The 19,318-nt window shown below is 35.9% G+C and overlaps 1 protein-coding gene across 1 annotated transcript in view; it reads left to right on the top strand.

Annotated features, from left to right (window-relative positions):
- Positions 1-19,318, top strand: part of LOC150108289 (BRCA1-associated protein) — a 257,850-nt gene that overhangs the window by 149,118 nt on the left and 89,414 nt on the right. Inside the window, exons 9-10 of the mRNA XM_090415728.1 lie at positions 3,850-3,925; positions 15,373-15,440. Coding sequence (XP_090271854.1) covers positions 3,850-3,925; positions 15,373-15,440 — 144 coding nt within the window. The remainder of the gene's footprint in view (positions 1-3,849; positions 3,926-15,372; positions 15,441-19,318) is intronic.

Raw genomic sequence — 19,318 nt, 5'->3', positions numbered from 1 at the left:
AGCTTCGGAGCACCAGATTTTGCTACATAGTTCGGGGAAAAAATATATAGAGACAATATATAGGGGTGCTTAAATTTTCTTTGCCTAGGGGGTATCGGATACTCTCGGACCAGCCCTGGATTTAAGCATTACTTCTTAATTGATTTTTCTTCTTGGTCTGACTCCTACTGATATTGTTTAATAATGTTCATCTTTGGAATTTCTTGCTTCCTTGGAGAATAGAGAGATTCTGCTCTGTGGCAGGTTTTTGCCTGTCCTTAAGTGGAGCCACTGTTGAGTTTCCTGTCCTGCAGTGATGAGTTTAGTGGTGATCTTTTAGGGTCATTCAGTGAGATAGGGATCTTGTAAATCATTCTGAGTTTTTGGAGAGTTATTCATGTACTTGAACATACCTCAGTAAAGGTGAAACCAGTGGCCTTTCCCATAATTTATAGTGTTATACACACCTGAAAGGTTGTGTATTTTGCATTATAGGATTCTAAGACAATTAATGTGAAGTCATTAGACTCTGTATACAAATAGCCTAGTTATGAAGATACTTCACACACAAACTGTGATTAAACAAGAATAGAATTTTCTTTTCAACTTTAATTTAATTCATAACCAAGTGAAAAAAATTGGTTATAAACTAAATATATTATATATTTATAAACTAAATATTAAAAATATGTATAAACTTTTTTTTACCAGTTTATATATTATAATTATATGACTGCTATTGATTGCAGGAAAATAGCTGTGGCAATGCAATATGCAAATTTTGTGGTCAAGTAGATCAGTGGTTTTCTTTAAAGTCATTTCAGTTTTGTATGCCAAACTATTAGTAGACAGAAAAAGGTAAAGCATTTCAGAGGTGCAGTGGTAGGTGGATGAATTTCTCTATATGCTACTGTGCTGCATTAAAGCTTTTCCAGGTTCACTGCTTGCAATGCACTGAAGGAATGGTATTGAGTCCAATTATAACACCTGGTATTCAGAAATACTGAGAAGATACCATATTCTTTGAGAAGGTTGGTGATAATATTTCACTATCAGATTCTTCAAAATCTGATAGTGAAATATAAATTCTTTAGATTCTTCAGAATCTAAAGAATCTGTTTTTGGAAATATTTGCAGCTAAACAGTCCCATACATGTAGAGTTATCACTGCATGTCATGAATTTTCATAGAGCTTAAGTACACAAATAATTTTTTTAACAGTAATGAATATACATTATTAAGTGGCATAGACCAGTACCATATTCTTATTCTAATTTGCAGGAGTTTTGTTGCCATCTGGAGAATGCCTTTTTTATACCTGAGTGTGTTGCCCCATCAGTTCAATTTGGACTGGCAGTGCAGTGATGTCAAATTGTCTTTCATGGGTTAGTGCCCTGGATCATAGACCATGTAATCATGGTTGCTGGGATTACAGTAGTGTTCTGAACAATCATCATCAGACCACCATGGAGTCAAAAGACACACTGCAAGAGGTCTACAGTTCTCATACAAAGCTTATCAAACCATGACTTAAACCAAGTTTTCACAGTTTCCATACTCACTATACTCTCAGGCAGCACATTCCCTTCACCAGTCACTCTTCATGCAAAGAACCTGGTTCTCCTTCCCTTGCTTACACCCTTATACACCTTTTAGGGATGGCCTATTGTCTCCCTCTACTTTGCGAAAAATTTCCTCCCAGTTAATCTGGTAACAATCCCTCACCAACATATATGCTTTAATCATATATTCTTTCATTTTTCTGTCACAAGGCTCTGCAGTTTACACTCCCTCAGTATGTTCCATATCCCATGTTCCAGAGAAGCTGATGTTGAATTAGTGAATCTTCTCTAAATAGCACCATCCCCTGGAAAACCAGGTGACCAGATCTGCAGACAGTAGTTTATATGAGTGCAATCTGATCAAGGCCTTATGCAAGGGAACCATTATTTCTTTGCTCATGGTCCTCTTCATCATAGCCATAATTCATTATGATGTTCTCACAATTTTAGCAAAGTGATCCCTAAACTTCAAGTCTCTGCAACATCGCTCTCAGATCTCTAATCTCTTCCACCCCTTTCAGAATTCTTCATTAATTGTGTACTCTACATCTGAACCTTGTCTACCAAATTTCTAGATCTTTCACTATGCAACATTAAACTCGTAGCTCATTTGCCTGCTCATGCAGTCTGTTCAGATCATTTTGTAAGGCTGCAACATCCATCCCAATCTCATTAACATACAAAGCAAATAATAATGATTGCAAAACAGATCCTCCCTTGCAGCACACTGCTTATGACCTTCCTGTTTTGTGATACTACTCCACTACGTACAACCCTATTGATTCTTGTCTGACAACCAATCACCTATCCAACTCACTGGTTGCTAATCCCGTCCCATCTGTTCTAATTTAGTTACCAGCTTGTCATATGGCAATCTATCAAATGCCCTTGAAAAATCTAAGTGTGCCACTGTATTGTGCATCTCCTTTATTTAGTGAATTTTGTCATAGTGTTGTAGTACATAAGCAGATTACTGAAACATGATCGCTTCTTATGAAACCCATGCTGACAACCGTAGAGAATACTCTGTTATCAATCCAATTCTAATTTCTAGTTCTCGCCAACCTGTCCATCACCTCCACCACAATCCCAACACACAGTCTTATCCCTCCTTTGTCAGTAGAACAATTTTACTCTTTCCACCCCTTTGGGACTTGCCTTCTTGCAAGACAAGGTATGTCATGGGTGCTGTTAACTTCCTGGAGCATTCCTTCAAGACATGCACAGTGATATGCTGTTGAGTCCTACTGTCTTCTTAACATCAAATTTACATAAGTTCTCATATGCCTCCTGCTCACTGTCAGCCCCTCCTCCACCATACCTTCTGCACTCAAGTTCCTCATGATGTTGCATTCAAGATATGAAATATCCTGATAAACTACTCATTGAATATCGAATAACTGTGCATGTATCTTGTCACAGTTTTGATGACACCCCATGTCACAAGGCAGATTGTAAATGCATGGTTTAGCACATAGCCCTGACACGCACAAAGCTCATCGTACCATGACTTAACTCAGTATGACATCGAACTGAATATGGCATCTGTGGGATGAACTGGAACACACACAATTAGCATGATCTTCTTTATTACGTGTGTAGAGGCTAGTTTATTAGCGTAGTAGAGGCTTCTTTATTAACAGAACTTATTGATACTTTAAATAGAATAATAGAGCACAGTAACAATTAACTTTTTACCAGAAATTTGTAGAAAGTTTTCCATTTTAACACAGTTATTACACCCAAAGATGGGATAACACATCTGTCAGTAAATTCATGTTTTGCTTATACTGCATGAATCCCATGACTTTTTTGGCACAAGATTTTTTATGTGAAAAATATTTTGATGTTCAAAGTATTATGATCAGGTTACATGAAGTTATTTTCTTTGTTCATTTAATACCTTTGTGATGCAAAAGTACAAACATCTGGTCAGAAACGCTAGTTTTTGGATACTGTCAAATCTTTTCAAGTGAAGCTGAGAAGAGAGGAATCCTCTTATTGCCCAGACAGCAGTATGGGGTCCTTTTTTCTCTCTCCCATTCCCTGAAGCTAGTTTTTTTCCTCTCTCTTCTTTAACATATAAGACTGAGAATACACAGTTGATTTCAGACATAAGGTTGGCCTAATGCTTGCAAAGGAGAAGATTGTTCTATGTTCATTTGATGTATATATTTTATAAAATTATCTTGAACATGTAGAAACAGTTGTATACTACTTTATGTTGAAAAGTTGTATTATAATCAAATAGCTATTCTTGATATTGATGAAATTTTTGAGTTGCTAAATATATATAAAATAAATGCAGCTGTCCTGTATGCCGATATTGCCAAACTCCTGAATTACTTCCAGATAATAGGTGCTTTGGGTGTGGTTCTCAGGAGGTAGGTAATATTTTTTTAATATTTTACTTTTTCTGTTATGATTACAGCTATTTTGCCTGCTTCAGTTTAGGAGTATCCCTGTTTAAATGTCATTGGCTATTTACTCATGGATTCTTAGGGCATTATGAGTGTAGATGTACTAAGAAGTATATGTAGCCTAAGGAATAGAAAATTGCACATACCTTTTTCTAGGTGTTGTGGCTTTTCCTCAGTCTGCGATGTCGAAAACTGCAGTGTGTGTGTGTGGGGGGGGTAGGCAGTATGGTAGAATAAGTTAGAAAAACCCGGGTTTTTTTCGTAACATATAGAAACATATACTTTTATATAAGGTGGGGAAAAAATGAAAGGGTTAATTTTTTTAAAATGGGGAAGGGGAAAGGTGGTTGACGGGGTGTGGACCGTTTCGACTATTCGTGGTCGTCATCTGAACACATTGGGAAAGTGGAAGCTATATAGATATAGCTTCCACTATTCGTGGTCGTCATCTGACCACATTGGGAAAGTGGAAGCTATATAGATATAGCTTCCACTTTCCCAATGTGTTCAGATGACGACCACGAATAGTCGAAACGGTCCACACCCCGTCAACCACCTTTCCCCTTCCCCCTCCCTATTTTAAAAAAATTAACCCTTTCATTTTTTCCCCACCTTATATAAAAGTATATGTTTCTATATGTTACGAAAAAAACCCGGGTTTTTCTAACTTATTCTACCATACTGCCTACCCCCCCCCCCCACACACACTCTGCAGTTTTCGACATCGCAGACTGAGGAAAAGCCACAACACCCAGAAAAAGGTATGTGCAATTTTCTATTCCTTAGGCTACATATACTTTTTAGTACATCTACACTCATAATGCCCTAAGAATCCATGAGTAAATAGCCAATGACATTTAAACAGGGATACTCCTAAACTGAAGCAGGCAAAATAGCTGTAATCATAATAGTTTATAAAGAGGAGTAACATGGGAGTTTTCCCAGAAATAATATACATTACTTTTTCTGTGTTATTTTGAAGATGATTATGTAAAATGATATAAATAAATACCAAATTTTCACAAAAGAATGAACTAAGTTTAAGAGACAGTTATTTAAATGAAGATATTTATTGGAAAATTTAAGATACAGGAATAATAGATATTATGAATGCAGTTTGGAGTGTAAAGTTTTTATTTAACCTATTTGTGGAGCTTACAGGTAACTATGAGTTTTGCATGTTCACAGTGGCCCACTGAATTAGAAACTTTTATTGAATACTGTGTTGGACCTCCTTCAGCCTGAATCAAACACACATATGTGGTTTGGCATCAATTAATTCCACAAGGTGTGGGATTGTACATACGTCTGCAACATACCAGGCATTCACCAGACAGTCCTTTAACTGGCTCAGATTTGACAGAAGAATACTTTGCTCTCAGTTCTGCTTTTCACCTGCTGGATTAAAAGTCAACGTTGCAAGAAGGACTTGTACAGCAACAATGTTCAGATTTCCATGGAGGACACCTTTCTGGCTATAACAGGTGTCCCATTCTGAGCCAGCAAAACATGCCCTACATCATGACACCACCTCCAGAACTTTGAGTTGTGTTTACAAGCCAAACTCTCTACCTACCATCGGTATAGAACAAGCTGTACCCCGACTCATAACCACATGAAATTTTTTCCCAGTATTTCAATGTCTAGTCACAGTGCTCCTTGACACCACTGTAGACAAAACGTTTCACTTCTCAGAAATCGGTGGTTTCTGTGTAGGCATGCAACTGCCAATACCAATCCTCTTCAATTTCTTGTGCATAGTTTGGTGAAATATGGGTCAGGAACATCTTTGTTAAATGCTTCAGTCAATTACAGCACACTGAAAGTTCTATTTGTCTGTACAAACCTTCTCAGATGACAGCAATCTTGTTATTGATAGACATCATATTGATGATGTATGACAGGGCTGTCCAATCTTAGGTAATCCGAGGGGCCACATTAAAAAAAATCTGAGGGCTGCATCACAAGGCATATTTGATGAGCAGCAGCAATACACCTCGATAGCTGAACAAATGAACAACACTAATCACACGCTCAAGTTCCCTGTTAACGCCCAGAGCATGCGCATTGGAACAAAACAGTGCAAGAACGCTTCTTTGACACGTCTAATATTTGAAAAACACGTGGGTATATAGTGATGTAAAAACACCAATAAAATTGATATTTGGACTTTTGATTATCACTCGTGTTTATGTTTAATGTAAGAAAACACACATCCTTGAGATAATAACAACTAAATAGATAAATAACTAAATTTATTTTGCTAATAACTTGCTATACCAGTATTTTGCAGTGCTCACCAAGGCATCTTGGTGAGCACTGCAAAATACTGGTATAGCAAGAGAGAAATGGGCACAGAGAAATACACCTAAGTACATTTATGCAGGTGCATTGGCAGGAAGGAAACACAAAGGTATGAAAGGCAGGATCCTGCAGCATTAACTGTGCCCTCTATGGGTGCAGTGATGAAAAATTGCTGAAGGTCTCAAAATAACAGCTTCTCATATTTTAGCAACAGTGAGGCAGCCATATTTATGCAGATTTGATGATTGTTGTAATGCTTTGGCAGATTCTAGAAATAATCTCTCCAGTTTATATCTGCTCCTGTACATAAAAAAAGAAATTTCATTCCATTGGACCCACAGTGATTTGTATCCATGGCATGGTCTGCCTACACCAGAATAGCTATAGCACAGATAATGGACATTGTTTCTGTCTTCTTCCAAATGGATATTGGTGGTTCTTCATGTGTTTGTCCAAAATACAAAAGTTTGTTGTAGCAAGACTTAAGAATGGTCTAGATCAGTGTTTCTCAACCTGTGGTCCGCGACGATGGGACAGGTGGTCCGCAGGCAGACTTAAATTAATTAAATAAATATCATCATCATCAAATTCCTGCCATGTACCCTCAAGGGGTGTACAGGATATGATAGTACTACATGAAAAAAAATTACATCATTACTAACTTCCTATCGACAATTTTCCTCCAAATCAGTCTGTTACTTGTCAAGACTCCAACACTATCAGATCTTATATATCTATCGTCTAAGGCACGTTGTACCGTATCAATCCACCTATATCTTGGTCTACTTTTGGGTTGTTTTGCTGCCAACCTGGCAGAGAACACTTGTTTTGCTAATCTTTCTTCGCCCATTCTGTTTAAGTGACCATACCACTTGAGACATTGTCAGCATCCAGGAATGCTAACGCATTCCTGGATGCTGACAATGTCAAGTTCTTTCCTAATATCCTCGTTTTTAATATGATATTGTCATTGATGCCATCTGTTCACGCCTATAATCTTTCTCAGGACTCTCATATCTGCAGTCTCTAGTCTTTGGTCAAGTGTTTTACTTCTGACCCAGCTCTCAGATCCATAAGTTAAAACTGGTTTGAATACTGTCTTGTATACAGCTAATTTAGTGTTTAGACTAATTTCTCTCTTATTCCATATGAATTTATTCAATTGACTTCCCACCATACTAGCTTTGCTGATTCTGTTGTCTATTTCTATATTTAATTTACAATCTTCACTAAAAATCGTGCCTAAGTAGCTGAAATGTTTTACTTGTTCCATAGGTTCTCCATTCACAAGTTCTCCATTGTAAAAAATAAAATAAAAAATCCAAATAAAAAATGATGGTACAACAATTAAATAAATATATATATATTTTTAATTATACAAACAAAACAAATTAAAATTGAATAAGTAAGTGAAAATTATTGAAATCAAATGGAGACTTAAAAAACCCAACAAATAGCGTCAGAATGTTCAAAGGCAGAAGCAATAAAACTAAATTGTTGTTCACTTCACCCCTCTTATTATTCGTCATTCTGCCGCTAAATTTGTAGCTGCACAATGACGAATAATAAAAGAGGGGTGAAGTGAACAACAATATAGTTTTATTGCTTCCACCTTCCCTTGCTGTTTTATGAGATTTAAAATTAAACATGTGTTATTCACATGTCAACCAATTGCTTGTTGTTTTTTGATTTTTATTACTGAAGGTTTTCATCCTTCAACCAAGGCTCAGTATATCTTCAAAAGTGCTAAGTGATACTTGGACAAAGTATGCCATGAGTTACCACCTGTATTTATATATTTTTCGGAAACGTTTTTTAATAATGGAAAAGTGGCTTAGAACTAGGACTTTGAAAAGCAAAGCAAATGAAACAGGTGATGCTAACCCTAATTGTGATACACGTATTGTAACTGCGAATAAATCTGATACTATTAAAGTAGAAGAAACAAGCAGTTCAAAGAAAAAATACAGTAGGAAATATAACATTTCATATTTGGAATTCGGGTTTGCTTGGTGTGGAGATGAAAGTGAACAGAAACCTCAGTTTTTTTTTTGTGTTATGAAGTGTTGTCAAATGAGTGCATAAAATCTGCAAAACTCCGACATTTAGAAACTAAACATTGTGATGTGAAAAATAAGCCAATTGAATTTTTTCAGTGATGCTTAGGGACATTAAATCATGGGAAAGATATAGTTTCAGCCATGGGTTCGATTAATAGCAAGGCACTGGAAGCATCCTATCTCTTAAGTTTGCGCATAGCGAAAACAGGAAAACCTTATTCTATTGGGGAAAATTTTCTACTTCCAGCTATAAAAGATGTGGTAAAAACTATGCTTGGCAACAAGTTACTAAAAGATGTTGATTTGATTCCTCTTTCAAATGACACTGTCGGTCGCAGAATTAATGATATGGCAGGTGACAGAATCTCAGTTAATCGAAAGAGTTAAGAAGAGCCCTTATTATGCTACGTAAGATATTCGCATGATAACAACATTCATGATGATATTCTGTTTTGTAGAACTTTGTCATTCCGAACAACTGGAGAAGAAATATTTCACACTCTTAATAATTACATAATACACAAAGAGATCCAGTGGGAAAAATGCATGGACTTCTGTTTGGATGGAGCTCGCACCCTTACAGGCAGGCATAGTTGAGGGTTGTTTCTGTGGTCAAGGAAGTGGCTCCGAGTATGAATCGGGTATGTTGTTTCATATGTAGGGAAAGGTTGGCCTCCAAAGGAATGCCACCAGAATTTAAACTGTGCTATACAACGCTGTAAAGCTAGTTAATTTTATTAAGGCTCGCTAAATAACAGGTTATTTTCAGTATTCTGCGATGAAATGGACAGTGAATATACACAACTTTTGTTTCAATCTGAAATCCGCTGGATTTTCAGGGGCAAAGTACTAAGAATGTTATTTCAATTAAGGCACAAAGTTTTATTGTTTGTAAATGAATGTAATTCTGATTTTGCATCACTTCTTGATGATGAAGCATGGTTATCAACACTATCCTATCTTTCAGACATTTTTTTTGAAATTAAATCAGCTAAATCTCTCCTTTCAGGGAAATTATTTAACTGTTCTTGATGCCTACGACAAAATAAAGGCATTTGAGGAAAAAAACAACAAAAAAAATGGTGTTGTGCATTAGTTATTTAAAAGTCAGATAATTTGCACCTTTTCCAACACTGGAATCCTTTTTAGTGAAAAATGATTTTTTTGTTGATTCTGAGTTTCTAGAAAGGGTTTGTGACCATCTCGAAACTCTGAAACAGAATTTTGAAACATTTTCTGAATAACTTTTAGAATAAATTTCTATGGGCTCGAGATCTATTTCAGGCTTACGGTTGCGAGAATCACCTGCCGTTATTGAAAAAAGAACAGTTAATTGAGCTTCCAAGTGACAGTGGGCTTAAAATGCAATTCCATGATCTTCGTTTGGCTCGTTTCTAGATCTCGCCTTCATTGAGAAATGAATTTCTCAAATTTTCTGAAGAAGCACTGAAAATCGTCATGCAGTTTTCTACAACCTATCTTTATGAGAAAGAATTTTCATCGCTCCTTCAAATAAAAACAAAGTACAGAAATCGTCTTTGTGTGTGTGTGTGCTGATCTTCCACTGAAGTTGATCAATATTGAGCCAGATATCCAGCAACTTTGCAAAGGCTGAGAAGCTGAACCATCTCATTAAAAGTAAGTAGTAACATAATTATATCATATAATTTATTAGGACTACAGTTTCCAATTATTCTCGTTACTGGTTTTGGAATTAATCCATTTCCAAAATCGGACATAATCGGGGATGAAACGAAAGTTACGCAAAGCGACGTGATGGTGAGGTTCAGCTCTGCTAGCAAGGAGGATAGCTGCCCGCATCCCGTTTAGCGAAGTTTCATATCTCGTACGGTCACTTGTGGGAATATGCCGCCGAGCACACCGAATCCGTCATATGCAGACGTCACCATCCGTACGGTGATGGATTGTACAGAAACACACACATCACAATGTAACGAATACAAGCAGCACACAGGATGGATATAAATAAAACCACCACACGATTAATAAATCTGCCAGATTTGCAATGCCCACTGTTGTGCCTCTGGATAAAACAGGACGGATATAATTAAGACCACCATCATAACACGATTAGTACAAATCACATGCATACAGTATATACGGCATACGGTTGCTGGCGGGAAAATGTGCCCGACCACATGGATGGCACTTTGCAACTGACATCATGGATTGGACTGTTTATAGATAGCGGGAATGACCTCACATAGCAGGATGTCTTAAATTTTTTTGCTGGTCATGAAAAACTCGTCAGGGAAATAAGGTGATTTGTATCGGCCAGAAGTGTGTGTGTGTGGGGGGGGGGGGGCATTAATGGCTTTGGGATGTTCTGAGTGAAATTTTTGGGTATATGCAGGGGATGGTTTGGACAGGACAAGGGATGTCATCCATGATGGAATCCATGGATGTCAATTTTGTATTCAGTATTATGATGAATGGAGTTCATCATAATACTGAATTATTTTTCCCACAACATTTTTCCCTCGTCTCACAATGCACTTAGCAAATGGAACAGTTTACATGTCGCGGGTCGAATCAGAGAGTGCTTGAAGATAAAAGTTGTTGTGGGCCAAATGAGTGTGGGGAGATGAATGGGGATAACATATAAAATATAAAAGTTGCTGTGGGTAAATGAATGGAGAATGAAAGATAAACGTCGTTGTGGGCAGATGAATGAAGGTTCAGCGAGACAGTGCAGACATTCCCCATTCATTTGCCCATGATGCCAATGGCGCTAGAAATGTTGTTGTGGGGTGAACTCAGTAATTGTGGGAAGATGAATGGGGATAACATATAAAATATAAAAGTTGCTGTGGGCATATGAATGCGGGGTGTCTGTGGGACGGTGCTGACATACCCATTCATTTGCCCACAGCAAATTGGAAACATGATACTTTTATTTGTTTAATAAAAATTAAAACTTTGTTCAGTGATGATACACTTTTAATCATTTACTTCCAACTTAATTATGTTTCCATGTGTATTCATAAATGTTTATGTATATGTAAAATGTTGTATATGTATGTATATGTAATATGTATATGTTATAAATGTTGGTAATCCCCACACACATTTTATAAAAATACATAACTTAGTGGTCCTTAGAATTGTTTTAGGCATTTTACTGGTCCTCGGGCTTAGAAAGGTTGAGAAAAGCTGGTCTAGATCATAGGTGGCCAACAGCAGGTCTGCGGGCCGCATGCTGCCCGTAACATGATTTTGTGTGGCCCGCAGCAGGATAAAAACTATATTAAATTATATGTATTATCAATTTAACTATTAGTTTCAACTGCAGATTTTCTGATTGATATACTAGTTATATTCATTATTTTTGATGATGGAAACAATTTATATTCTCAACACGAAATCAAAATTACTTTAAAAAGATTACTCAATTTATAAAATCTACTGCTTCTCTGTGCGAGTTGTAGTAGTGGGAGTGGTAGATTTTTATGTGCTCCAGAGTAATGCATCATTGAAAGTCACTTGCACTGCTCTGGTTACAGTGCAGAGACTCAGTTTCATAGTTAGCAGTGTTATTGTTGCAGTTTGTGCTACTTCAGCATTTGTGTACTATGAGTAAGAAACGTAAGATCTCTGAAGAAAACAGGTCATTTCAGGAGAAATAGAAAAATGAATTTCTCTTTATAAACAATAACGACAACAAGCCAAGTGTTTGCAAGTATTGTCTGTGCACAAGGAATATAACCTCAAACACCACTACATACAGCACCATTCTGATAAATATCAAGAATATGTTCGACAAGTACGTACTAAAATTGTACGTAATTTGAAGAGAAAGGTTAGTGCTCGGAAATCTATTTTTACTAAACCAATATCAATACAAAAAAGTTCACTCTTGGCATCGTTTGTTGTAAGCGCAGAGATAGCAAAAGCAGAAAAATCGTTATCTGATGGTGAATTTGTAAACACTGCTCTGTGAAAATGGCACGTGCATTTTGGGGAAGATAAAATTGCCAGTGAGTTTGAAAGCGTCCCACTATCAAAACAAACTGTAGCAAAAAGAGTCGAGGAAATAGGTTCTCGCATATTAACTAAATTAAAAAGTGCTATTACAGATTCAGCTTACTTCTCATTGGCTCTGGATGAATCAACTGACATAACAGATACAGTTCAACTTCTAATTTTCATTCAAACTGTTTCCAAAGACTTTGTTATTAATGAAGAGCTACTAGCATTAAAGTCATAGTTATATTTAAATCAATCAAGTATTTTATATTGTTCTCCCAGTAGTAAAACGATTTAACAAATATAGTAATTCTATACATATAATTATTGCCTTGAAAAAAATGCAGAGTTTATTTTTATTTAAGTTCTGTCTGAATGTGTGTGGCCCATGCTGCTACCACTCATCATATATTGGCCTTTGTATAGAATGAAGTTGGCCATGCCTGATCTAGATGATGGAGGGAGCTTTTGGCGAGCAGATATGAGTAGCTAATTTTAGGTATGGCTCGAATGCTTATTTGCTTACCAAAAGATCCTCTCCATCATATAGACCATCCTGGAGTGCACTGCATCCCTTGCTTCTGCAAACTTTCTGCAAACTTATTTTGGACAAACAGGAAGAACCGCCAATATCCATCTGAAGAAACACAAAAACTATTTCCATTAACTACACTACAGCTGTTCAGATGTAAGCAGACCACCAGATCAGATCTAATGGAACAAAATCTCCCTTTTATGCAGCAGAAGATATAAATCAGAGTGATTATTTCTAGAATCTGCACAACATTACAACATTTCAGCTCTGCACACATTCAGCTACCTCACTTTATTTAAAATATCGAAGACTTCAACAAGTTTCCATCACTACACCTCTTAAAAGGAGCCTGTCTTTCACTGTGTTTGCCTCCTGTTAGTGTGCTTGCATGCACGTGTTAAAATGTATTTCTGCACATGAAGTTTCTTGGTGACCAAGGCAAAATATTATTGTAGTAATTTATTAGCCAAGTAAATTCAGTTAATAATTATTATCTCTAGGCATGTTTTTTAAACATCAAAATGTGTGATTCATTGCAAAGTATGGAAACAAACTATCATGTTAGAGAACTTGCTTTAATTAGATTAAAATAATATTCAATGTTACGATTGTCATATTAAGGTCATCCTCTATAAATGTGCATTCACAAGGATGACCTTCATATTAAAGTCATCCTCATCCTGACTTTGGTCACTTGTTGACCCTAGCCTAACTTCTGGAGAAGGAAAAAAAATTTTTTTTTTTTCATAAATATATTGTTAAAACTGTATCAATGGTAAAGTTAACACGTTCACTGCCATGCTCCTCAGGCATAGTTAGTTACTGCATGCCAAGCATTTTCACTTCTACAAGGTCAGTACGAGTTGTTTCGTAGCTGGCTTATCAGACAGAATTTTGTTTCATACGCTAACTACGAGTAATCTCGTATCACTCCCCCACCTATGTCTTACATGCGCTGACAACTGTGTAACTTGATTTCAGAGGCAGTGGCATTCAGCATTCAATGCAGTAAGGTTTATCGTGTCTACTCTTACAATTATTTAAAATTATCTAAATAAAAACCTTCAATTATGCCATGGCCAGTAAAAGGAAGCTTACTGATGAAGAATTAGAAGCTTATGCTAATATGAGCGATGATGAATGGAATGAATTATTTGGTTCCAATTCCGAAGATGATTATAATCTTACAGACAACTCTAGCAATGACTCAGATGATGATATATCGTATATAAATATATGTATGTGTTGAAAAAATTTCAAAAAATTGTTTTATTTGCATCAATAAATACACAGTTTATGCAACAATACCTCTTATAATATACTATACTTTTGCTGAAATATTTTCCTTCTACCAAGCCCCCAGACATGCTCTCCGCTTTATTCACAAGCCAAAGGTCCAAATTAATGTGCTTATACTACGGGTTAACTTGTGCTTGGCATAGGAGGTCAGTAATAGACATAAGAGTATATTCGTTGTTGGCTTGTGAGGCTCATACCAACTATGAGTATACTTGTAGTTGGCAACGAACATGTTAAGAGTTTAGTTTTCTATAGTCCTGTTGTTAGAAGTTTTTCCGCTTGGTTATACTATAAATTGCTCCTGAACTATTTTTCAGGACTGGGGCAACTAATGTATAGAAGCTTATGACTTCACGTCACGTGCCTTGGTATCTCATAATGCAAAGCGCATACCCTTATGGGGTATGCGCTTTGCATTATGATTATGTATAATGCTCTGCATTATTGGAAGGGTCACTACCCAGACTGGTTTCTACCTTTATTGAGGTCTCATCAGTGGGAACCAGACCCAGAAGTGATACCAAGATTGAAATAATGCAGAAGTCATATTTTCATATAAAGTTGCCAAAAGGATCCTTAGCACATCTCCTTACAGACATTATACATGTCCATAAGCAGATGTGCTTTGCATTATGAGATACTAAGGCAAGTGATGTGAAGTCATTAGCTTCTTTATGAGTTGCCCCAGTCCTGAAAATAGTTCAGGTGCAAACTTGTTTGCTTACACTTGGATAAAGGATTAAACCAAGTATATAATTTCTTGGTATCTTTAATTTATAATATAACCAAGTGGAAAAACTTCCAACGAATATCTCTAATCCAGAGTATTTTAATAATAATGTGCGACACCTTTTGGGAACTCATATATAGTACCACCCCCATATAGTATCATATTCCTTTCTACTCTTTCTTGAATATTTCCCTTAAGACTTGAAGCAAACTGGAACATTCTTGAAAAAATTAATGTTCTTCAGATAGTGGTGACATTTCTTTTCATTTGTATATAAAGCGACTATGCCTAAACAAATTTGTCAGGGACTAATTTGATCACAGTATTTCATGCTTCTTTACTGGCATCTTCTTTAGGAAATTGCTTGTAAGATTAATGAAATATTTGATAAATAAAATTATTTCACTGGCATATTCTGAATTTTTTATTTTGACCATTAAATCACCAATCACAAAATCAGTGTTAATTAGAAAGTTTTTTTTTTTTTTTTTTGTAGAATTTATGGATCTGTTTAATATGTGGACATGTTGGATGTGGAAGATATGTTGAAGGCCATGCTTACAAGTAAGTCTAATCTTCATTAATATGATTCTCTCTGTTTAGAATATATATATATAATATATATATATATATATATATATATATATATATATAGCAACATTCTGATGGTCTGATACCATTGAAAAATGAGTGGTGCTGAATTATTAGATGATTACTTAGAAATAACCCATGACTCTTTGACACATTTATTTCATATTTTACACATTCAATGGTATTAAAAAAAATTGTAAGAAAGTAATAAACATAATTAATTCCCTCTCTAAGAGTTCTAATTTATTGTACCTTCCAATATTGGGAAGATCCTTAAGAAATGAACAAAAGTAATAGATTAGCATGCAGCACAGTTATATACACAATTTATAATACTCTGCATTGTCGTACAACTTCAATATTTAGTATTCAGATATATAATTCAGATTTATGTGATAGTATACATATTCGTAATAGATAAAAGCCTAGATACTGGAGCACAGTTGTAATAATAACTATTGCTCCTGCAAAGCTCTCTTAAGTTCCTCAAGGTTTTGAAGAGGGGAGTTGAGAGCAGCAACATGTCTATCTAGAGCACCTGAAGCATGCTGAATAGGATTAAGGTCAGGAGACCTGGCTGGCCTGTCCACACATACAATATGATAAGATATGATAGTCTCTTCTTAAAGATATTGATCCATGGGCTTTGCTCTATGAGGTCGAGCATTATTGTCTTGTGGGATAAATGTCTCTCATATCACACCCTGCATATGGATTAATATAGGGTTCTAAGACCTTGTCTCTGTAAGTTTCAGCATTCATGGCTCCACTAAGCATCACATTCAGATCTCTGCATCCACTCAAGTTGCCTGCCTAAACCATCACACTACCTCCACCATAAATGTCCCTTTTACAGATATTATTGGAATGATAATGTGTCTCTGTTTCTCTCTACAAAGTGATAGCTGGCATTGTTCTGATCTGGATAGAACCAGGTACACATTATCATCCTTCTAATATTCACGAAAGGGATTTATGGTGAAGGTGGTGTGCATCTTGTTAGGTGAATGCACCGACCTGTATGTGCTTCCTAATGGAACCACGAATGCTGCAACTTATAGAGATGGGATCCTATAATCTGTATGTTCGTCCATGTGATAGCAGAGATATTTAACCTACAAGATGATAATGTTGAAAAATCTCGAGAGACAAGAACATTGCAGGAGCAATGCTTATTACCAGCTGAGCTCCTGGACACAATTATACACAGTATGAAACCTTGTTGCTGTGAGCAGTGACTTCATTGAGGTACTTTGACAATCTTAGATTGGCCTTACTTTTGACCATTATCTTCATATTTGTTACTGAATTAAACTACTCATTTACAATTTTTGTGGATGTTTCTTTCATGTCATATGATAGCTAGTTTTTGAGTTGTCATAATTTTTCTCTTTGTTTCTTAATTTATGGAAACCAGTGGTCTGTGTATGTGCATGTGTATTAAAAAATAAGTTACAAGTAATGATAATTAATAAATATTAAAATTATGATTTTACTTATATGTGTATATGTATGCAGTTGTACATTAGGAGTGCAAAATATTTTCACTTGCCTTCCTCCCAAGTTTCCAATAAACTTGTTTTGTTTATTGGAAACTACAGAAAATTTTTATTTAAATTATTTTTTTATTTTATATGTTGATTAAATTACTGGAGAGATAGTCTTGCTAGATCTGTTGGGTACTTTTTATACAGCATAAAAAGAATATATAAAAAAAGCATAATAAAACTTTTTACAAGAAGTCACTCGATGAATTCCAAACTCCCTGGAGGTCTCTTAATAATAATAATAAATATTTGTTTGATATGAAGATTGATCTATCGAGGGTGGGGGGTGACAATATTATTCAAGATCTGTCATAAAATAATGTGGCACTAGAAGTGTTATTCCTGTTCTCTCTAATAAGCTTTTTGTCATATCAAGATAGTGAACCTGCTTATTAAGGAATTATCATAATTTTCATGTTAACAGAGATTAGTCAAACCATTAAACTAGCAGTATATAAAAACAATTCATCATCTTCAAGGTCCACCTTTCCTAATTGGATTGTGGCAGCAGCTGCAAGAGGAACTTCCAATGGTTACGTTTTTCCGCCACCAAGCTCAGATGTTCTGGTGGGACTCCCAAATGTGTCCATCCAAGGTTTTAGATATAATCTATCCAGCGAGTCCTTGGCCTTCCACATGGCCTCCCAACCTCTGGCTTGGCAAAGAGGGCCTGCTGGGGGAGCCTCTCTTGTGGCATTCTGACCAGGTGCCCATACCAATGTAACTGTCATCTCTCAACAATAAAAACAATATTCAAAATAATTTTAATTTTTGTTATGAGAGTTGGGTTAGAAATAAAACAGTTGATCAAAAACAAGAGACCACAGATTTGAGAGTTCTGAAGAAAATTAGGGAGTGACCAATGGCATTATTAACATTGAAGAATATGTTAACACAGCTAATCTAAAGAAATGAATACTTAAATTGGGAAATAAAAACTTAGCAAATAAGGTGTTTGATGCCATGGAAGGAAAAAGACCTAAAGGAAGACCAAAATCTAAGTGGATTGATTCATATAGTAGTCAGAAGACAAATGCAAGATCTGACAGATAACAGATTAGTTTGGAAGAAAATTGTTGATAAGAAATTATTAGTTGTGTAAATTTGACAAATAGCACTGTCACAAATATCTTGTTACATCGTTATGTTTATGGTCAGGAATAGCTGATAATGTTGATGATTTCTACTGTTTATTAGAATTGAATTTCAAAAATTTCATAATATCCTGTAAGCTTGTTAAAACATGCGCAGCAATCCTATACAGTTCTAATTAGCACTCTTTGCATTTCACCTCAAACTCACAGAATAAATTTTGTATACGAGTAGTAAATTGTTTGGATGACCTCAGTTCTTTACAGGATGATCTTAAGAGATTGGAAAAGTGAACAAGGAGGTAGGGTTTACTGGGTTGGTACTGGGTAGGCTAGAGATTAAATATTCTGGAAACATTGCCTTAGAGACCAGACAACATAGTAATTTCTTCAATTTCATGGCTCTGATAATTGGGAGGTCTCATTCCAAATGACAAAATTTATCTACCTTCTGATGACATTCATAAAATATTCATGTCACAGTGGAATTCATACCCACAGCTTATTAATTGCAGAGTTGGCTACACAAGTATATATTCTGTGTGGCAAACTGGGATGACAGATTTGGTGAGAAGGTAGTAGTAGTCAGAATGAGTTAATGAATATAATGAATTGTATATTTTGCCTGCACACACACACACACACAAGTTAATAAAGAAGAATGTTAGAACTTTAAATTGAAGATACCAAGAAATTATATTCTTGGTTTAATCCTTTATCCAAGTGTAAGCAAACAAAGTTTGCGCCTGAAGTATTTTCAGGACAAGGCAACTCGTATATAGAGGCTAATGATTTAACATCACTTGCCTTAATATCCCATAATGCAAAGCACATCTCCTTATGGACATGCATAATGCTATGCATTATGGGAAGGCTCACTATCCAGACTGGTTTTGACCTTTGTTGAAGTCTCATCAGTGAGAACCAGACTCAGAGGTGATACCAAGGTTGAAGTAATGCAGAAGTCATATTTCCATATACGAGTAGCCAAATGGAGTCACACCTTATTATTAAAATACTCTGGATAAGAGATAGTAATATATTTTATTTTTCCTTTTATCACTTTTATTTAGGAGTAACAAATCACATTACACCTCTACTCAGCAGATGGATGGGTGTGGGTGTGGCAGATGCCTGGTGAACATCTAATACTGAAGTGCGTAACCCAACTATGAAATTCAGAGCTGGCAGTGTGATGGTATGGTCCTGTTTT

Source organism: Typopeltis vanoorti, chromosome 3 (assembly GCF_054136105.1).
Source record: "Typopeltis vanoorti isolate ZY-2024b chromosome 3, IOZ_Tvanoo_1.0, whole genome shotgun sequence".
Taxonomy (NCBI): domain Eukaryota; kingdom Metazoa; phylum Arthropoda; class Arachnida; order Uropygi; family Thelyphonidae; genus Typopeltis; species Typopeltis vanoorti.
This window is presented reverse-complemented; position numbering and strand designations above follow the sequence as displayed.